Source organism: Abramis brama (genome assembly GCF_963993115.1).
Source record: "Abramis brama genome assembly, chromosome: 10".
Taxonomy (NCBI): domain Eukaryota; kingdom Metazoa; phylum Chordata; class Actinopteri; order Cypriniformes; family Leuciscidae; genus Abramis; species Abramis brama.
Genome location: NC_139972.1, coordinates 21,159,142 through 21,179,437, shown reverse-complemented (window position 1 = coordinate 21,179,437; position 20,296 = coordinate 21,159,142). Strand labels below are relative to the sequence as shown.

The window sequence follows — 20,296 nt, the reverse complement described above, 5'->3', positions numbered from 1 at the left end:
TCCTGATGTTCCGCTGAAGATCCAACTCTCATTTTAACACTAAACCTACTTCAAAATCCATCATGGAAATGGAGAAACAACATGGTAATCATGGGCTGCTGGTAGACCCTAATTTTAGCCGAACTGAAAAGTCTGGGGGGGTGGCGTCCCGGCATTAGGCTGCGGGAACAAACGGGCTATAATTTGCGAGCCTCTGGTGTGTTTTGGTGATTGCATACAGGCCTTCATTAGAGAAGTGTTGGCAGTGATGATAAAGCGAAGCTTGTTTAAGAGTGATGATCAGAGAGTAGGACAGCGAGAGCAGAGAAGGGAAAAGCCACATGCAGGATATTAACAGTTCTCTCGATGAATAATTAGAGGAGAGAAGAGACAGAATGATGCTGATTTAAACCGCAAACACACAGCTGCTGCGCTTCAATAAGCACGTGCACGCCGGCTACCAGTAAACACAACGGTCAGAATCCACTTCTTATAAATACACACAAAATACTACAAATAATAAATAAGATAAAAAAAACTATAATATCAAATTTGTACAAAAATACATACAAAATAAACAAATACTATATGAATACAAATATAATAAAATAATAATAAAATGCATCACATTAACTAAATTAATAAATATAAAAATAAATACAAAAATACTATAATACATACAACTCTCTCTCTCTCTCTATATATATAGTAATTTGTAAGTACTTTACAATAATAAAATAAATAATAATAATATTCAATGTTAAATCAATGTGTGTGTGTATATGTGTATAATCATTTTTATATAATTTTAATATATATAATTTAAAGTTAAATTATACTTTAAATTATATATATTATATATATAGTACTTTACAATAATTAAAATAAAAAATAATACTAATATTAATTATAACCCAGCATAATTTAACTTTAAATTATATATATCTAAAAATTATTTTAAAATGTTTACACACACACGCATGTCTTTGTAGATAACTGGTATCAATCTCAGACAGGTTTGTTAAGTAGTTTGCCAGGTCTTCTTAGTTAAATGGAAACTCTACTTAGAGGTTGTTCCACATTATTAAGCAAGTCACAGTTCGGGAGAAAAAAAAGATCTTACTGAAGATGAAAAGCATGAAATGGTGCAATGTCTTGCAAAAGGCATGAAAACAACTAATATTTTGAAAAAACTGAATAGAGATTATCAGGCTGTCAAAAGATTTGTGAGTGATTTAGAGCACAGAAGAATTCAGAAAGTCAGATAAAAGGCTTATTACGCAAAATTTAGCTTGATCATATAATTATATTATCCCCGTCATCCTCATCGTAAGGATAAAGGCTGATGTGTTAGATAAAAGCATGTTTAGCTGTTAAAACGAGTACTTAAGCTCTCACTCCGGGAGGAGGTCTCACGCAAAAGCTTAGAGGAAGAAAGAGACGTTAGAGTGTTTTCCTGGCAAGCCTCGAGAGGCTCCCCAGCACACTTCAGAGAAAACATTTGGACTAAGAGCTCGCTGCTATCTGTATTTGTATAATTTCCCTAGCATTCGGTTTACATTCTTTCAGGCATTTCCAGCGCTTTATTTTAGGAAATGGAGACGCTCGCTTTAGATTACAGCAAAATAAATCACGCTGGCTTGTTGTTGGGCACAAATAAACGGTCCAAAGTGTTGATTTAAAAATAAAAATTTGGAAGTGAAGAGATATGCTCTTCCTGTCGAGGTTTCCGGAAAGCCAGTAAACATACTGCTGTCTGTCACAGTGGGAGTCGGGACGAGTCACGGCCGAGCCACAGGAAGGGGTAGCACAGACCTCTGTGAGTGAGTGAGTGTGTGTGTGTGTGTGGGTGGGTGGAGACACTGAGACGGTGGGGTCAGTGTCCTTCTCTACACGCAGGCCTGTCCAGCTGCCAAGTGCCCAGCTGCCAGTAGGTGTCTGTTTACAGGGCGGCCAGGCCCGAGGAGGCCAATGGCTGCCCTTCGTTTCTGTCCGACACACAAACACACATAAACAAAACAGCATATCTGACCACTCCAATCCATGTTTAAACGAACATCCGATTTCATCTGACTCTGATCAGAGGTTTGAAACAGGAGGTTTTAAATGGTGAAATTTGTGAGAATGGGAGTTCAACTGAGAAAGCACAGAGCTCTTTATTCTAATTCAACATGGCTGAAATGAACATGGAAGGGAGCTGCTTTCTTTCATTAAAAGGTGAGGCCCTGTCGTTTCAAACATGTAAATGGGGAAAGATCGGTGGCCCCAGAACTCACGGTCTTGTGTTACACAGGATCGCTATGCTGCGGTCGCAGGCCTGTTTTATGTAATATAAGTTGATGGCAAAATTGCAAACCACACAGCTAAACTTGGCAATTTTTTTTCCTCTTTCGTTCATGTAATACATGTCTAAAATTGTCCTTTAAATCAGCGGTTCTCGGCTGGTGTGTCGCAACCCAAAGATGAATAAAAATAATCATTATTATGACAAAAAAAAAACTTTTGAAATGGAAGAAAAAAAAACATTTGATATCTTCCTGTTAATTTACAAGGCAGCATGTCATTTTTCAGCAATTTGTCAATTCATAGGCAAACGTTGGTTGCGTAACAGGCACTCATCTTCAAAACTCATGAACAATATTATACAAGGTCATAGAAAATACGACACATACTACATTAATTATGGTATAAACACAATTTCTGCTAAGTAAATTAAACTATTAATATAATAACACAAATATAAATCAAAAGTATCTATCTATCTATCTATCTATCTATCTATCTATCTATCTAGTTAGGCATTTTAAAGTACCATATCACAATAAACTGTACAAATAAGTGACCTAATATGTGAAAACCTGACAACAAAAAACATAATACATCCTGACACTAAACCTTAAGAGAGATTAAATATGCAGCAAAAAAAAAAAGAAGCACACCACTGTAGTCACGTCCACTAAGGCTAACACTGTGAGTGTTCTAATGCGTGCATGTGAAATGTGATGATAGCTTTCCTCTTTCCTGTCTGCTTCTCTTTCCAGCACCACTCCCATCCCCCCTTTCAGTTCATCTTAATTATGGCACAATTAGGCGCTACAAATGGCGTCAGAGCGCATGCTGCCCGTGTCTGAGCTGTGTCAGTGTTTCCAATTTCCTGCAGTAATGGGCCTGTGATGGCCGCCCCTGCTGTCCGCCACCCTGACCTCACCAGGCCATGAGGTCATGACCCCTGAGCTTGGCTGGTGTGTTTACAGCCCAAAGGGGTCGATGGTCGTCAGCTTAAGGGGTTGCTGGATTACCTTACAGCCTCAGGAGAAACATACAGCCAAAATGAGACAAAAAGAATCACAAAATAAATCTCGAAATGTTTTGTGTAATGGCAACCCAGACAGTCACCACTCACTTGTGAGGCTTCAGATCATTAATATATACGGGAGCGTATCCAGAAATGGCCAGTTGAGGCGAGGGTAATGTCTTCAGTGGGATCCGATCTGATTTCAATTGCTTTTACACATGTGCATTAAAATCAAATCCACATTTCATAATAATAACTAAGCCACTGCCTTCATTCAAAAAGTGTGCAAAAATGACCTTAAGAGCTGTTTCATTTCTAAACAAAACACACTATTACTTTTTCAGACAGGCTGTAAATGGAGTTTTTCCATATTTCTATTAAAAAAAAAAACTGACTATGACATTTGCTGGGGGGCTTGAAGGAGCGGTACGAACTTGGCTCAGGCCTCTGCCGTTTCATTGATTAATTCCCATCAGACCTCATAGAGCTTAATACATCAGCAGCCCGGCCTTCTAGCGGTAAACGTTCAGAGTCTTTCTCAATGAATATCACATGTACTGTTTCAAAAGGTTGCCAGGTTGTGTGGACCCCGTGTCAACTTCCCCTCGTGTCTTTCTGTAGCCACTAGCTCCTGACACCGGGCTCACACAAGATACGCATTACGTGCCGTGGATCTATTCCCGAGGCTTTGGTGTGTACATTACTCTTATTAAAGGGCCGTCTTCATTGGGTTCTGGAGTTTCTTTAAGACGACAATTGCACATTTCAAAAGAGTTGAGCCGGTGGTAACTTAATATCCACAAAAGGACCCGTTACTTCTGTGCTGCGTGGGGTGTCAGATCAACAGAAGACTGGGAGAAGGTCATCAATTCTTATTTAAGACCTGTTTCATTCATTATTTGACATGGCCTGGCTATTAACTCCAAATGGTTTAGCTAAATTTCCCAGAGGTTCTATTTTTTAAAATGTACTATTAATAATAATAATAATAGAAAAAAGTGAAAACGTAACTCTCCCAGAAAAAGATTCGCAGAAAAAAAAAGAAAAAGAAATGACTAAACCACAAATACCAATATCACACAGCGAGAGAGAGGATTTTGAAAACAAACAAACTCCGAGTATGCTTAAGTATCAATAAACACAATTCTTCCGTCTCGGAAGCTTCCTGCTTTATTTGATTAAGCGGGGCGAAAAAACAGAGCAGTCATGCTCATTGCTTTTCTTCCTCTTCCCTTCCCCTGCAATCTTCTCTGTGCCTAATGGGAATCGGAAGTTTAAGTGAAGCTGCCTGGCTAGCCTCGGCCTAACCTCTCCATCTGGAAGGGAACTTGCCAGCCTTGGGGCTACTCCCAACCCTTCCCAGCTGTTGAGTTTGGGGCTTTTGTTTTTGTGGGCTTGGGAAAGCATATTTTTATAAATGATTGCCATATCCTCCACCAGCTGCTGACCCCGCGCCCGTCCCTGGTTCTCATTTCAGCCACGACTGACCCCGAGCGTCCAAGAGCAGGGGCCGCTGAGGTAAGTGCGAGCGAGGAGATTCCGCTTCAGAAAAACCGTGATGACTTCCGTTATTGACATAAAGAGTGAATTTGTGTCTCAGAACGCTTCCACAATGTACTAAACTGAGATTTGATTAGAGATCTCAGAGCGTGCATCTGCTGCAGGCCTGGTGTGTATGAGTCACTAAGCATGTGGTTTGTCTCATCACTCTCTCTCTCTCTCTCTCTCTCTCTCTCTCATGTTGGTTTTAATCAAGGCGTCTGTAACAGGGAGGAGTCGACCTCCTCTTTCTTCACGGACTCAACTGCCAATGATGTGTAACATGGGTTTCTATGGAAGCCTGAATAATACTACTCCCCAAACTTGCAGCAAGCGGCAACAAATTAAAAACCATCTCTGAATGGCTGGCACGTACTGTTGTGTTGACCTGGTTGTGCTCCTTTTTCTCCTTTCTTTTCTTTTTTAGAAGAGGAGAAAGTGGCCCAAGGGTCTAAGCGCAAAGACAAGGCGGGCGTCTCGGTTTGTGAAAAATTAAATGCCTTTGTGCTACCTGAGCACCAGAAATAGCTGTCACCAAGCTCTGTCATGTTTACGGCAACTGTCAAATGAAGCAGGAAGGCTCGGCGTTAATTAAAAATACATTGGCCGTTAACGCGTAGGCTGGTGCCAATAGGCTGCGTATTTTGCGCTTTCGTTGCAGTATTGATGAGGCTGCCGGCACTCCATAATTCATCATGCCCGGCCACCTCAGGTGAGGGCCGCCCACTGTAGAGCCAAGCTGTCCTGTTCACAGCGTGGCACTGCAACACACTCATACACACACACACACACACACTATTCTCAGCACTTTCTCTGCTCGGCTGCTGTGTGTAGCGCACCGCTGGGTAATTGCATGGTAATACTTCATTATGGCAGCACTGTAATTTGGGCACTGGACACTTCAAAGGGAGGCAAAAACCTCTTCACAGACAGCGCAAATTGCTGCGAGTCCACATAACCCCTGCTTTGTTTTGACTGGTATTGTTTTTGGCCAAGTATCGCAGTCCAAAATAAACACGCGAGCGATTAGAGCATATTTTCAATCGTATAATCGTCGCAGCTTATTACAAAGCACAGCGGCGCGGCGTGAAAGAGTTAAAAAGTGGATTTTGCCATCATGTGAAGCCAAGAAGTATAAAATTCAGTATCAAAGGCTTATCTAAACAAATGGCAGCTTCTGAACGCCGCGGTCGCGGATGGAGCTGGCCGGGACATGGGGCGGTGAGACGAGGGCTGACCGGAGGTACCGAGCAGCTGGAGGAGATCCATCCTCACAGCAATCCATAATCACACACTCATTTCTGCTTCCCGCTCATGTACGAAACTGAGAACAAAAGTTTACACTCATGGTTAGGTTTCTGCACACTTCAGTCAAAGGCTGGACTGTCATTTACTCCTGACATTAAAGAGTTTGTTTGTTTGCTTGCTGTTTTTGTCCACACCAAACACAAAAATTGCACATGCAGAAACTACAATTTGAAAGTAAGGAATTAGAATTACAATGAAATGAAATTCATAGAAAATGAAAAATAAAATAAAAATGTTTTAATAAAATCTATTGCTGTAAAATAAGCAAAGTTACTGTTTAAAGGTTTAGGGTCAGTAAGATTTATTTATTTATACTTTTATTCAGCAAAGACATTCATGAATTGACAGTAAAAACTTTAATATTCTTACTATTTCAAATAAATGCTTTTCTTTTAAACTATATATTAATCAAAGAATCCTAAAAAAAAATGATCATGGTAATCATAAATATATTAAGCAGCACAACTGTTTTCAACATTGATAATAATAAGAAATAATTGGGTCAAAACTACTTTTGTAATCCATTGAATTTCAGCGTATGGGCAAAAAACTATTTAAACAAGATTTAAAATATCGTCTTTTGTGTTTACCAGAAGGAAATTATACAGTTTTGGAACAACATGGGTGATGTGTTATTTTTTTGGGTGAACTATCCCTTTAATGCCTGGTGAAAAGAAGCCTTATTGTACTTCAGGTGTGTAATATAGCTTCTGTTCATCCATTTAAATGGTGATGCTAAATTGCATGGGATGTCTAGGAGCATGTGTCGATTCTGTTCTTTCTCCACCTTCATAAAAGAACTACAGTGATATCAAGGGATACAGAAAGATATGAACACTTGGTGCAATCTAGATACAGCACAAAGTTGCAGCCGCCTGCCAATATACTGCAGATGATTACATAGTTCAAACACAGCAAGCCTTCATTCATTAAAAATGCAGTACACAAACAAACACATCCTACTTTTCAGTCCTACTGTCTTGTGTATCTTACACACGGGTGCACACATAAAGCCAGTGAGGTCTGTTAAACACAGGTTTTGTCCAAAATCTATTCCAGCATCACAGGTGGTGTTCCAACAAGCTGATACGCACAAAACAACTCGCACACTCTAAACACGCCAAGATAAATGGATAGTTGGGGCACAAAAGCAGAAAGAAGAAACATTTCGAAGCATAAATATTTAAATTTTTTATTTTTCTAGACGCACGCTGAATATAGACAACTCCACCAGTCGTACACATGGCATTAGTAACAACATCACAGCACTAAGCAAACATGGCCAGGGGTTATTTTTTACTATTATTTAAACAGATAACTTCACGACATATTGAGCAGCAATACCAGGAATTTGTGTTACAAACTGCAATTCTAAGTGATAACCTGTGGTCAGTCGTGCCTTTTTAGTATGTGGGTGAAAGCCAGAATCCCTGGAAAGAAACACCGTGTTCTAACTAGCGACCAACAACTTCTCTGCCCACAATGAAAGCAAAGATCGCAAGAAACAATACTGTTGGGGTCAGTAAGATAAAAAAAAGAAAAGAAATTAATACTTCTATTCAGCAAGGGCACATTATATTGATTAAATATGCACACGATTTCTATTTCAAATAAATACAGTTCTTTTGAACTTTCCATTCATCAAAGAAGCATGAAAAACAGCATCATGGTTTCCACAAAAATATTAAGCAGCACAACTGTTTTCAACAACATAATAATATTTTTAGAACTGGAAGAAGTGCCTTTTTTTCCTAAAAGTATATGTTTGAAACCCAACCAAAGAGCACATTCTGATTACTTTACAAGGTCCTTCCAGCAAGTAGTGTTCCATCATGCTTTCTTTGATCTGTTAACATGATAATTTTGTTAATGATTAAAATAAGAAATGTAAATCCTTATGTTAGAATGATATCTGAAGGATCATGTGACACTGAAGACTTGGAGACTGCCGAAAATTCAGCTTTGCCATCACAGGAATAATTTACATTTTAAAATATATTAAAATAGAAAACTGTAATAATATTTTAAAATATTACTGTTTATACTGTGTTTTGATAAATTAATGCAGCTTTGGTGAGCATAAGCAACTTTCATGTCAAAAAGCTTATAGGCCTTACAGACAGAACGAACATTAGGGCAGAAACACTGGTTAGGATATATCCTTATCGCTGTATTGTGTAGATGTACGCTTCAAACACTGGATAACATCTATATCAAACTGCAAAATAAAACTGATGGACCACTCCATTGCTGCTCATGACAAATCTATTTACTCATCTAAAGTTTTTTTTAGTTTTTTTAAATAATACTGCTGTATATTCCAAAAGATATCCATATAGCTGGTAGTGGGTGCTCAGCATCAGAACACCATTTGAAGCTCCGCTATAGTTGATAAATGTTACGAGATCAAGGTTTACAGATTTACTTGTTTGTCAGCTCAACTAATTTCCTAATGAACACTGATCTGTTTGTGCTATGTGCAGGCTATGTTTGACACAGTAAACGACTTCTTGCCACTTAAACTACATTGTGGCACAGTCCTGACTTCGGTATTGTGCAACACTCCTCTTTCTGAGGACATTTTGAACATAACTTTCAGTCTGAAAATTTCAAAGGGCCGCAAAACACGAGCCAACTGACACTGTAGGTAAGTGTTGGTTACACGGCGGTCATTAGTTGCTTTTTGATCCACATTTTTGTACTAGCGTCCCTAAGAACACTGACGGCGGGGGGTGTTGCGCTGGGCTGTGGCCCTCCTCTCTCCAGTCCTCTCCTCTCTCCACTCCTCTCCTTTCTTCTTCTTCACTCTCACACATATTGATGGTAAATCAATGAAGAAAATGAAGGGAGGAAAGGAGGATGAAAGGGGAAGAGTGATGGAGTGGATGTGCATGCTTAAAAAAGGAAATAATAATAATAATTGATAATAAAAAGAAAATGTGGAAATGATAAACGGCAGAAAGAGTGTCCTTTAGGATATACCTGCAGAGAAACAAAAACAAAGGAAGAAAGGAAAGAAAAAAGCGTGTGTTTAATGCCGGGTGGACACTTTTTCAAGCATGCAAGTTATTCCATCATTCCTGAGTGTTGGGGGTACTATGTTAAAGTTAACGTTTTTTTTTTTTTTTTTACTCTTTCCCCGCCAGCATTTATTTATTTATTTTTTTAAGTTGCCAGCCATTGCCAGGGTTTTTGATAATTTTCACAAAAATGTCATGGCCTCCAGAATATTTTGTATGAATATCTGAACATGCAATCTCAAAAGAAAGAACAGAGCCTCTGCTTTAAAAAAAAGTTTTATTCTAGCTTAATGCATTTTTTGATCAACACTTGAACGTGGGTTTCATAAAAAAAACAAAAAAACATTTTAAACAAAAGGCTGAGAAAATCGTGTTTTTTTTTTTCAAAGAAAACAACATGCATAAGTAATGCTTTTATTGGTTGTTTCTGTCTCTTTTTATTGCCTGTGTTTTTATTTGGAGATTCTCTACTCTTTCAGAAGATACTTAGTAAAACGTATATAACAGTGAAAACACGGAAAGCTGGAAAAATACTTTACAATTATTCTTAAAAATATATATTTTAAAATAAAACTCTTTTCTTAGATTTAAAAAACTAAAAAAAATTAGCTTTCAGAGGAATGATGCGTTTACTGTGAATCTGATTCCAGTGTAAATACACTCATACCACACTTCTGGTGGTAAAGGCTGTATGTCATTGACACATGATGGGCATACACACTTAAAAATAGAACTTCAAATAAATAAAAAAAATAATAAAAAAAACTGTAAAAGCAACTTGACATGTTGCTTTTTAAAGATTGTAACAATATAACGTAATTTGTTACTTTTCATTAAAAAAATACCAAAATATAAAGCATTTCTTAAGTAACGTCCCCCAACACTGTTCCTAAGCGAGTCTATGTGGTGTGGGAAAGAAATGCTCATTGGGAAGAAAAGGCTGCGTTTATCCATTTAATGTATGAACTCTCATGGATCTGTCAAGAGACTGTGCTATTAGCTTATTAGAGTCATACCGCTGCTGGAGTGTTTTCTGTCCGTTAAAGACATTAGCGGGAAACGCAGCCTGTACATTAACACCAGCGAGTGAATCCCAGTAAAAAGCCAGCAAAGATGTGAGGTAAACCGCCATGAAGATTCACTGAACATCAAAGAAAAGAACTGCGAGTATAAAAAAAGATGAAGGCTCTAAGTATGTGTTTAAAACACAAGAGAAACACGTGTGTTTGACTGTTGCTCTTTGGACTTGTCAGAACAGTGAAAGCGAGTAAGTGGCGTGTGAGTGGCCCGTGTGTAGACGCTGAGTGAGGGTAATGATTGTGCTAGCCTGCAGACCATTTATTTGGCCATCTTAACTCAATTAAAAGAAAACAAGGCCGTCATGACCTTCAGATGAACTGTTCTCTCAGCTTAGGCGCTGCTCCTCACAGGGCAAGAATTGATGACTGTAAGATGCAGACAGTCAAGGGCTCTTAAACACCTACAGTATATGCATGGCTTATGGCAGAAGTTAGCACAGTGGTCAAAGTAAACAAAATGGCTAAAATCTTCCTCAAGCTTATATTGACAATTTTTGTATCAGTAATTTTAAAAGCTATAACCACACATGAAAATTAGTTTCCAGAACCGGATCTCGATACTTCAATACTCCATTGACCTTTGAGGAGTCAAAGCTGCTCTCTTCCAGAAGTAGTGGAGAGGGGGCCTCTGCCTCAGGCTCAGAGACCACGATATAAATATATCCAGCCTGTTTTATATGCAGCTACACGGAGGAGTGTGGCTGGGGTGAGCGCAGGAAACACTAAGCACTGCATAAATCTAGAATGTGCAAAATCTTCACCAGCCCAGCAGAAAAGAAACACCCAGCAGAAAACATCAACCAGTGACTGGTGCAGTAACGGAACAAGGGGTGACCAGTCCAGAGGGGAAACATAAGGGATGTTTTCTTTCAGTACTCTGCCGTGTTCTTGTTCCGGTTGTGTCTCAGGGGTTGGGACCAGGCATGCTCTCATCTCTCACCCATGGAGTACCCCTCAGGGCAAGTAAACATCTGTGAAATTTGGAAAAGTTGGTGGTTGTGTTCTGAACAGGGTATGACTTGTTCATCCTGTACTGCACGTGCCATGAAACACTGACAGTGCCACCCCATTCATATGTGTTTAGGCAAACTCTCAGCAGTAGAAAAGGCTAAGGGGGTCTTTCTAAAGCTGAAGCTGGGCACAGTGCCATCAATGTGGTTAAATCAGTCTGAGCCCCAGTGGTCCAGCTGTAGGCAGAGCAAGGCAGAGCAACGCAGAGCCGATGGGTTAATCAAGCTCAGAGATTAAGAGTCAGTACAGATGTGAGATGAACACAGATCAGGGTGAAATAAAAGGTTACATTTTTGTGTTATAATATTACTTTTTTTATATATATATTTATTTAAAACACAACAATACATATTTGTCAACATTATGTTCCATTTAGTTTAGTTCATTGACTCCAGTTTGTTTTCATTTATCACTGTTTCATTTATCTGTTCATTGTCAGTTGTTGTCTGTGCATTAGCACACTGTCACACATGTTGGCTTGTTATTCTGTGTTTGTAATAAATCGTGAGTTATCTTTATAATCATCTTCATCTTCCTTGGATCTTCGCGTTATAGAACTGCCCCATGATTTTATAACATTTACTTCTGCCATCTCGCCATCACCTGCTCCTTCGATGACGAGACCCTGAAGTCACTGTTCTGGATTGGGGCAAATTACCCTCACCCTGTTGACCTCCCAGACACCACCGGACTGGACTGGAAAGAAGCCATCATCCTGTATCTGGATAGCGGCCTCACCCGATCCAGGACACAGCCAGACCCAGAGCCCAAATCATCTCGGCCTGTTGACCTGTCGGCTCCGTCTTGGCTCCTCCCACCTTCGGCTCCACCGGAGACCCTAGGCCTTGTGGTTCCACCGGGTTCCCTCATCCTGCCGGCTCCCCCTTGGTCAGTCGTCACACTATTTTCGCCACGGACTTATGGGCCGACCTCTGCACTCTGTTCCTCCACCCTAAGGCTCTAGAGGGCTCCTCCTTCCCCCTCGGCATCACCTCTGTCCTCTGTCACACCTGCTCCACCTTAGCCCTCACAATTGTCACCGCGACATTGCCTGGGTCTCTAGTACAAGCAATGTCGCTCGTTTCATCTGTACTGCTCCCTCTCTCGACTCCGTCGTGCGCTATTGGCACGGGCAAGCTCTGGGTTTGTGCTAGCGGACCATCTCAACCATTGCCGCCAGGGGATCGTCGTCATCACGTCACTCCTCTGCCATCTCCTGTCACCACCCCTTCATCACCTCTGCGCCCTCCTCCAAAGCCACCTCCCATATCTTCGTCATCACGGCGTGAGGTCACACCTTCCCGGAGGGGGGCGTTCTGTCACCATTATGTTCCATTTAGTTCAGTTCATTGACTATAGTTTGTTTTCATTTATCACATGTGTTTCTTTGTCTTTGTTTTCCCGCCACTGATCATTCACCATGGACACTACACTAATCATCACAGCTGTTTGTCTTTTAGTTAATAATTTCTGTGTATTTAAGTTCCTCCCTGTGTTCTGTTCATTGTCGGTTGTTGTCCGTGCATTAGCACACTATCACACATGTTGGCTTGTTATTCTGTGTTTGTAATAAATCGGGAGTTATCTTTATAATCATCTTTCTTGGATCTTTGCATTACAATATTAATATTATTATTATTAATAACAATAATAAAAATAAAAATAAACATAATATAAAAATATTTTAAAAAATGATTTGAAATTATAACAATACATATGTTATTATAACGATTATTATTATTATTATTATTATTATTATTGATAATACTATTCAAAATAATAATAATAATAATAATAATAATAATATCAACAAGTATTCTTTTGTCTAATATAAACAAATATTATTATTTTATTGATATTAATAAAATTAATATATTAATAGTAGTAGTATTATTGTTTTAAATAACATATGCATTGTGTTGTGTCTAATATAAATAGATTATTATAAATTATTATAATTTTTATTGATAATATAAATTATTACTAATTATAATATATTGATTATATATAATGATAATAATATCAACAATTATTGTATTTTCTAAAAAATGTTTTTATAAATAAAATATTTATTTATTTATATTAGATACAACACAATACATATTGTTATCAATCATTATAATAATAATAACAACAACAACGAGTCTTGCATTGTCTAATATAAATAAATAAATGATTACAAAAATATAACATATGCAATTAATGTGTTTTAGAACAAATGTATATATTTTTTATATAATTCTATAAAAGTATCAATAACTGTTGTTACGATGTTTGTTGGCGGACCCAACGGTTTCCTGTAAGAGATCATATCACAGATGTCGGGTGTTTGAATCAATAGCTGTAAAACCCACATCCAGAGAGATGGATAGAGGTGAGAGAGACCCTACGGATTGACTGACTCTGCCACTGCCACCTGGACCATCAACCCCCCCTCCCTTCCCTCTTAATCAGAAGGCGACAGACAATCCTGCAAAGCACAATGTGAAGACAATCCCCACACTTTATTTGAGGAGGTGTCAAACAGGGTAAATCCCTTCAGCCCACGCCTCACCATAAAGCACAAACACATGCAAAATTAATCTAGAGAGGAGCAGGGGTTAAGCCTGTGGGACAAAACGGGTCAGTACAATACAATGAGTCTCCTCTCCCCCTCTTCCTCTCTTTCACACAAATACACAAGCAGGAGGGACACACAGACGCTTGAGTCCAACAGCAACAGCTGTTTACGGTTGTCCGTTTCTAGCTAATTTGCCAAAATAGATGTAACAAACAGCAACCTCATTTGTGTAACGGGTAACATGGCCGTTATTGGCTTCCAGATGCATTCGTGTCGACCTCCAAGGGTGCTTAAAAAAAGTATAAACAATGAAGATAATATGTATGCAGGGTTTTACTATAAATGAAAGCGTTATGAAATCTGACTGACTATAAATTAGCTCTCTGCACATTTATGGAAATAATCCACTGCTGCTAACTCATATAACCATCAATGTGCACTGTTTACTTCCTCTGTTATTTTCACTGCAAAAAATTGCTGCAAAAGCAAGACAAACAAACCAAATGAATTATTAAAACACACGAGATGAGCTGGCAGACAGACAACATGTCCTAACTGTCATAATGAGGAGGGTCAGCGCAACGATCAGGGTCACCAGCAGGAATGGGCACATGGCTGTAAAGAAATGGGAGGAGGTGGGAAAAATGTAATGAGTGGTTCGAAACAACTAATCCTTTGCCACACTGCTTACACAATCAATTAATTTGCTAAAGATCATCAAATCAAAGGAAAATTATGTTTCCAAGCACATTGTCCAAGCTGCTCTTTTCCAATACAATGGAAGTCAATGGTGACCATAGCTGTCAAGCAAGGTTTTCATTCAATAATGACTTAAATCCTTTCTATTCATCACACAAAGTTATCATATGATTTTCAGAAGACTTGGAAAATAGAACACAAGTTCTATAAACCACTTCTATGGAGTGCAAATTTTTCATGGTCTCCTTCCACTTTTCAAGTGCAGTTTTGACACTCCACTAAACCTCCCTTTTTTATTGTTCGATGAAAGTCAGACGGGTTTGAAACAACATGAGGGCGAATAAACAATGACAGAATTTTCATTTTTGGGTGAACTATCCCTTTAAGCTCCAGTTTATACCCTGTGGCTCCCTGATCCTTTGATACAGCCGAGGAAAAGATCCCATCGAAGGGATTTTATTGAAAACATGGACCGCCGCTGCTCTCCCCAGGTCCGACACCAAAGACATAAGCAGGTCCGCTGATTAGAGAGACGAGCCCCAGACTCCTGCTGTAATGAGATGCAAGCCCATGCGTCATGGTGCAGTCTGCCAAAACGTAAAACAAGACGACAGGCCAGTACAGCCAGTAACATTACTTCACTCTCTCTATTACTCTCAGAATAAAAGAGTTGGCTGTGATATGTAAGATCATGGATAGCCAGGTAGAGGTAATGTGAAGGAGACCCTTGCCAAGACACCATACAGATGTGACTCTGGGGGCAAAAGAACTGTCTCGGCTTTCTCTGCTTCCGCTCCTGAGGGAAACAAATTTCCTCTTCCATCGTACTTGCTCCCTTTTTTTAAACCAGACTTTCTTGCCAGACTCATGGACTACGGGTCAAAGACCTTGCTAGGGAACTGCTGCTGTTAGACACAATCTCACATGCAAAACTAAGGCGAAAGATGCATATTCTAATGATAATTTAACTTTTTTAAATATATAAATATAAAAATATTTTTTAATCTAGAATGAAACTGATTGTTACAAATACTCAATCATAATCAATGTAGGGGATTAACTTGTTTGAGCTGCATGAGCTGAAGCAATAAATGAGCACTGGTAAACTGAATTGCTTTGCTAAATGACATGAATGCACAAGGGAACTTGAACTAAGGCCCTGTATACTCCTGGCATTAAAAAGTGTTTTGGTCGATCCGGTTACAAGTGGACGACGCTAAATACAGGTGTAAATGGAGTCTAAAACGTTTTGAGCTTGTCCACTTTTGACCACTTCCAGAGGTAGTCGAAAAAGCATTAGACCGTATTGCTTTCGTAGTGGAGACGCTCGTGGTCGAATGCGTTCGAACAACCACAAAAGAACGCCTACTCTCCACCTACTGACCTAATGCGAAAACTTAATGGGAAGCGCGTTAGCCAGATGGGATTTAAACTGTCAGCTGAAGACCTAAGTTTGGTTTGAAGATGAAAAACTTGCCAATCACAATCAACCATGTTCATTTCTCTCACCATTCCTGATTTTGAACACAAACTCACGTTCGGCGTGGTTTTGTGGCTGTCAGAGCAGAAATAAAACGTTTGTTTTTCCGTCATCTCCGGTCACGTTTATATGTAAATTGCATGAGCTTATTCGTCCATTAGATTGAAAGATCTAGACCCACATAGACCCTCCCCTCAAAGAAATCAGGACAGAAGTGGTTGAAAGTGGACAAAAGAGGTGGATTAAAATACCAGGTGTAAATGGGTATGTGTCTGCCTCGTCTACTTGTGATCTGATCGACCAAAACACATCTTTATACCAGATGTAAACAGGGTTACGCAAGTGACGTCAGTCAGAATATGTAAGTCACATTGTGGATGCACTCGTTCCGTAACAACACTAAAACACGGACAACGAATAACTAAAGCATAAAAAAAGAACTACAGTTGTTTTCTCATGTTTTTGTTAAATGTCAATGAGTGTTTGGTTTAATTTTGCACTGTCCCATCAACTAAAACATCAATTATTAAAATAAAATAACTAAAATATGAATGTATAAATTAATAAATACTAAATATTACGACATGTTGAATAAATATATTATGTATATATTACATATACATTTGTCTTTTAATCAAAAGACAAAAGCTATGAGTAAAATAAATAAATAAATAATACTGGCTATATCAGTGCGTGCTTGGTATTCTCACGTAATGCATTAGTCTTGTGTAGCTTCGGCCCTCTGGATGCCATAATCTCCCAGGAAACATAACAGAGGTGCGTGTGTGTGTGTGTGTTGTAAAAATTTAAATCAAATGACATAAGAACAGGAAAAAAGTACCAGTGGATCAACACGCAGTGCATCTGTCACTACAAGAAAATGAAATTAAGTGCGGCAGGCATTCTGGGATATTGACTTTGAGTGGCAGGGCCTGAGATGGCAAGCGAACACAGCACTCTTTCTGCACAGTATATGACTCTGGGTTTGATTTGAGTCCAGTGCATTAAGCCGTCCTCGTATCTTAAGCAGCAGGCTATGTGGAAGCTGTTAGTTAAATCAAGTTAAGCCATTTCCGCACTTAAAACAACTTCCCCCTTTGCCATACGCCCGCAGGAAGATCAGAGATTTGATGTAAACTCATGTTCGCTCCAAATGCGCTTTAAAGACGGGTTCATGCTGATAAAACTCCTTCTTATCATAGTTTGTTTCTAGGATAAATGTACCCCGTTCAAAGCATTAATGCACGTATTTAATTACAGATTCATTTATGCCTGGTTTTCTGCGTAGTCCAACATGTATGTTACATTAACTATACACGTACAGCACATTTGCACAAGCAGAACACATTAAACTCGACACAAACGGAGGGCTTTCCCCATAGCTCGCTTACCCATCCTGGAGATGACAAGATCTTTACACTCAAGATCTGCCTGAGTCCTCAGGCCATGGCCAGATGCCCTGCACTTGCCCAACTGCGTGACGGCCAGTATCTCCACCCCATCCGCCCCCACACCTCCATATCTCCAGCACCGGACAGATGGAGCACATCAAGCGTAAAGCAGACGGATGACTTTCGGCATGCTCACCATCATGTAAGAGCCATAGAGAGGGGCAGATTCTCTCTCTCTTATTTGTAAACCATTAAAGGAAAATTCCAGGTTCAGTACAAGTTAAGCTCAATTGACTGTATTTAAAGCGTAACACTGATTACCACAAAAATCTATTTTCACTCGTTCCCCTATTATTTAACGAGAAAGAAAAAAATTGCATTACAACGAGACATACAATGGAAGTGAATGGGGTGAATCTGTACATTTAAAATAATCATTGTGTCAATAACAAGTACAACAATATGTGTAAACAATGTAAGTGTGAAAAAAATTGCTTTTCTGCTTATTAGTTATATCTAAATTTACAACATAATGCCTAAAACCATGAATAATACAAAATAATACAAGAGTTAGCAGTAGATGAATGTAAATGTATTTATAAAGTTCTAAAAATTCACATCCTCTAAATATTTGGCCCATTTGCTTTCATTGTAAATCCTACAAAAAAGTAGCCCATTTACTTCCATTATGAGTAAAGGTCCTTGCAGGTCTCGTCCTAAATTTTCGCACGTTAAAAAATAAATACAACCTCACGTTCTGTCTTTGACAATTCAGAGCCAACGAATGACGAATACGAAAAAAACGCATATGAAAATTTCTGAAAATTGTGCAAGGACCTTAACTTACATTAAGCTTGATTTTTGCTTTTTTATAGAAAACGGTGAATGAGTCGGATAAAAAAAAAAAAAAAAAAAAATGTTTGCCGTAATTATAACTGTCACAAATTCTGTCATTTAAGTTTAACATATAATGCACCCGGAATAAACCTTAAATGAGTTTTGAATCACCCAAAGCTTGGTAAATATTGCAACTAATTAATAAACCACATCGCTCACACAAATCATAACCAACAAAGCGCAAAGTCTGTCCAAGGGCAGGTGAAAATGTCTTGTGTTTGTGAGAGTGTGTGTGTTGTGTGCTTGTGTGCTGCTTACTCAGACCGAGTTTCTCAGCAGAATTTAATGAACTGAGAACGACCTTGATCAGTGATTCAAAGCAGGGATTAGAGGGCATTCCCCTCCTCTGCCAGGCTCTGCCCTCACATTCATCAAGTGTGTGTTTTGATCTTTCAGGCACATCACATGTGTTCCCCCAACCAGCGCCAGCAAAGCAAACTCCCATTGACTCAGGCCGTTCTGCAAATTACCCACGTACACTAGCAATAACGTAGCACCCTAACGTTGCCCAGGGCACATTCTACACTGAATCGTTAACTTTTGATTAAGGCTGGACGCTCTTTGGTCCTGATACAGTGGGAAGGGGAGGGTGCGATTAAGACAGGCCTGGTTCTTCTTCCCAGGTTTCTAGCTAATAACTACAGTGGACTGGCCTTAGAATAAAACTACTCGAGAGGAAAAAATGAACTAAAACATGCCGAATGGATGTTTGAAGAGAAAAAAAGACAATTTCTTGATTTAAAAAAAATAAATAAATTAATTTTCCACCGTAAATCATTATTTTGTGTTTTCCAGCAGTGGATAAGCTATAATTAGAAAATTTGTTCGTGTCTGCAAACCAGATTGAAAAAAGCCAATGTAAATGAGCAGATCCAGAGTCAATCCAGAAGACTTTTCCACATATATCACTTTTTGACAGCTTTGTGACTTTAAGACAAGAAAATGGCTCATGTAAAGCACATCATGTGAAATCATGAGTAGGACAGAAGCAAAATGCCACCGCTGCAGGACGATGGGAAAAACAGGCAACAACCATAAGGATTACTGGGACATATTTGATAATAAAAATGGTCATACTGTAGGGTTTTTTTTACTAGACAAGCCCTTCCTATGAACCCGCTCTGCTAGCGTCCTTCGAGAAAACACTGAGTGAGAGGAAAGAAATGACTTTTTCCTTTCATTTTATGTGGTCTCCAAACTTCAAGTAAAAGTAATGAGCTAATTGTGGCTTTTGATGTCAACCCGTTTGCTCTCGCTCCCTCTCTCTTTTTTAAACCAGCGTGTTATTCTTCGAAGTCCATAAAGCTTCTCAAACCCTTTTGCAATCATGGCTTGGGTTTGAGGAGACAGAAAAAAAAAAACAGTGGAGTTCATCTAAGTCAGTGTAAATGCAAGGTATTAATTATGCTGAATAGAGGGAGAGAGAGAGAGCAAGAGAGAGAGGAGAGAGAGTTGGCTGCTGCGCTCCATTTAAAATATGATCAGTATAATCGAGCCATGCTGAGTGCGGAAAGCAAAGCCCAGACAAGACTTAGCACAGGAATAAGGATGTAGTCAGAAAGTAGTTGGAAAGTGACAGTGTCAAGGTTAACTTAAATATCAGCATGGGACATCTATGACTTTCACAAAGCAACATTAGCAGCAAATTTACTACGTTAAAACATATCCAGTGTGATCCAAAAAGGATAGGTACACTAGTAAACATGCTTCTATTTTGCATTTTAATCATTTTTTTCCATAAAAATTTGAGTCCAAAATTGAACTGAAAATTAACACAAATTGAATTGGACGGTTCACGGTTCATGTTGGAAGTCAGTGGGGTCCAAAAAAACAAACAAACACTTGAGACAGACATTTCTTATTTTACGTTCCACAGAAAAAGTTGTACAGTCCTGGAAAGACAGTTTTGGAACTTGATGTAAATGATTTGAATTTTGGGTGAACTATCCCTTTAACACATCTGACCATCTGTACAAAGATTCACATGATCAAAGCACAGTGAGTTAAATATTTTGAATATATTTTTTATAATGTTTTT

At 38.9% G+C, this 20,296-nt stretch overlaps 1 protein-coding gene across 6 annotated transcripts in view; it reads right to left on the bottom strand.

The window, feature by feature from the left end:
- The window catches only part of bcas3 (BCAS3 microtubule associated cell migration factor), a 230,017-nt gene that overhangs the window by 84,120 nt on the left and 125,601 nt on the right, over nt 1-20,296 (bottom strand). Inside the window, exon 23 of one of the 6 annotated variants that reach the window (XM_084126197.1) lies at nt 8,423-9,103. The exons of 4 other annotated variants lie outside the window; for them this stretch is intronic. In XM_084126197.1, the coding sequence (XP_083982323.1) occupies nt 9,093-9,103 (11 nt within the window). In that variant the 3' untranslated portion in view covers nt 8,423-9,092. Of the gene's footprint in view, nt 1-8,422; nt 9,104-20,296 lie in introns of those variants that run through there. One more of the 6 variants, XM_084126196.1, reaches the window with a different exon arrangement.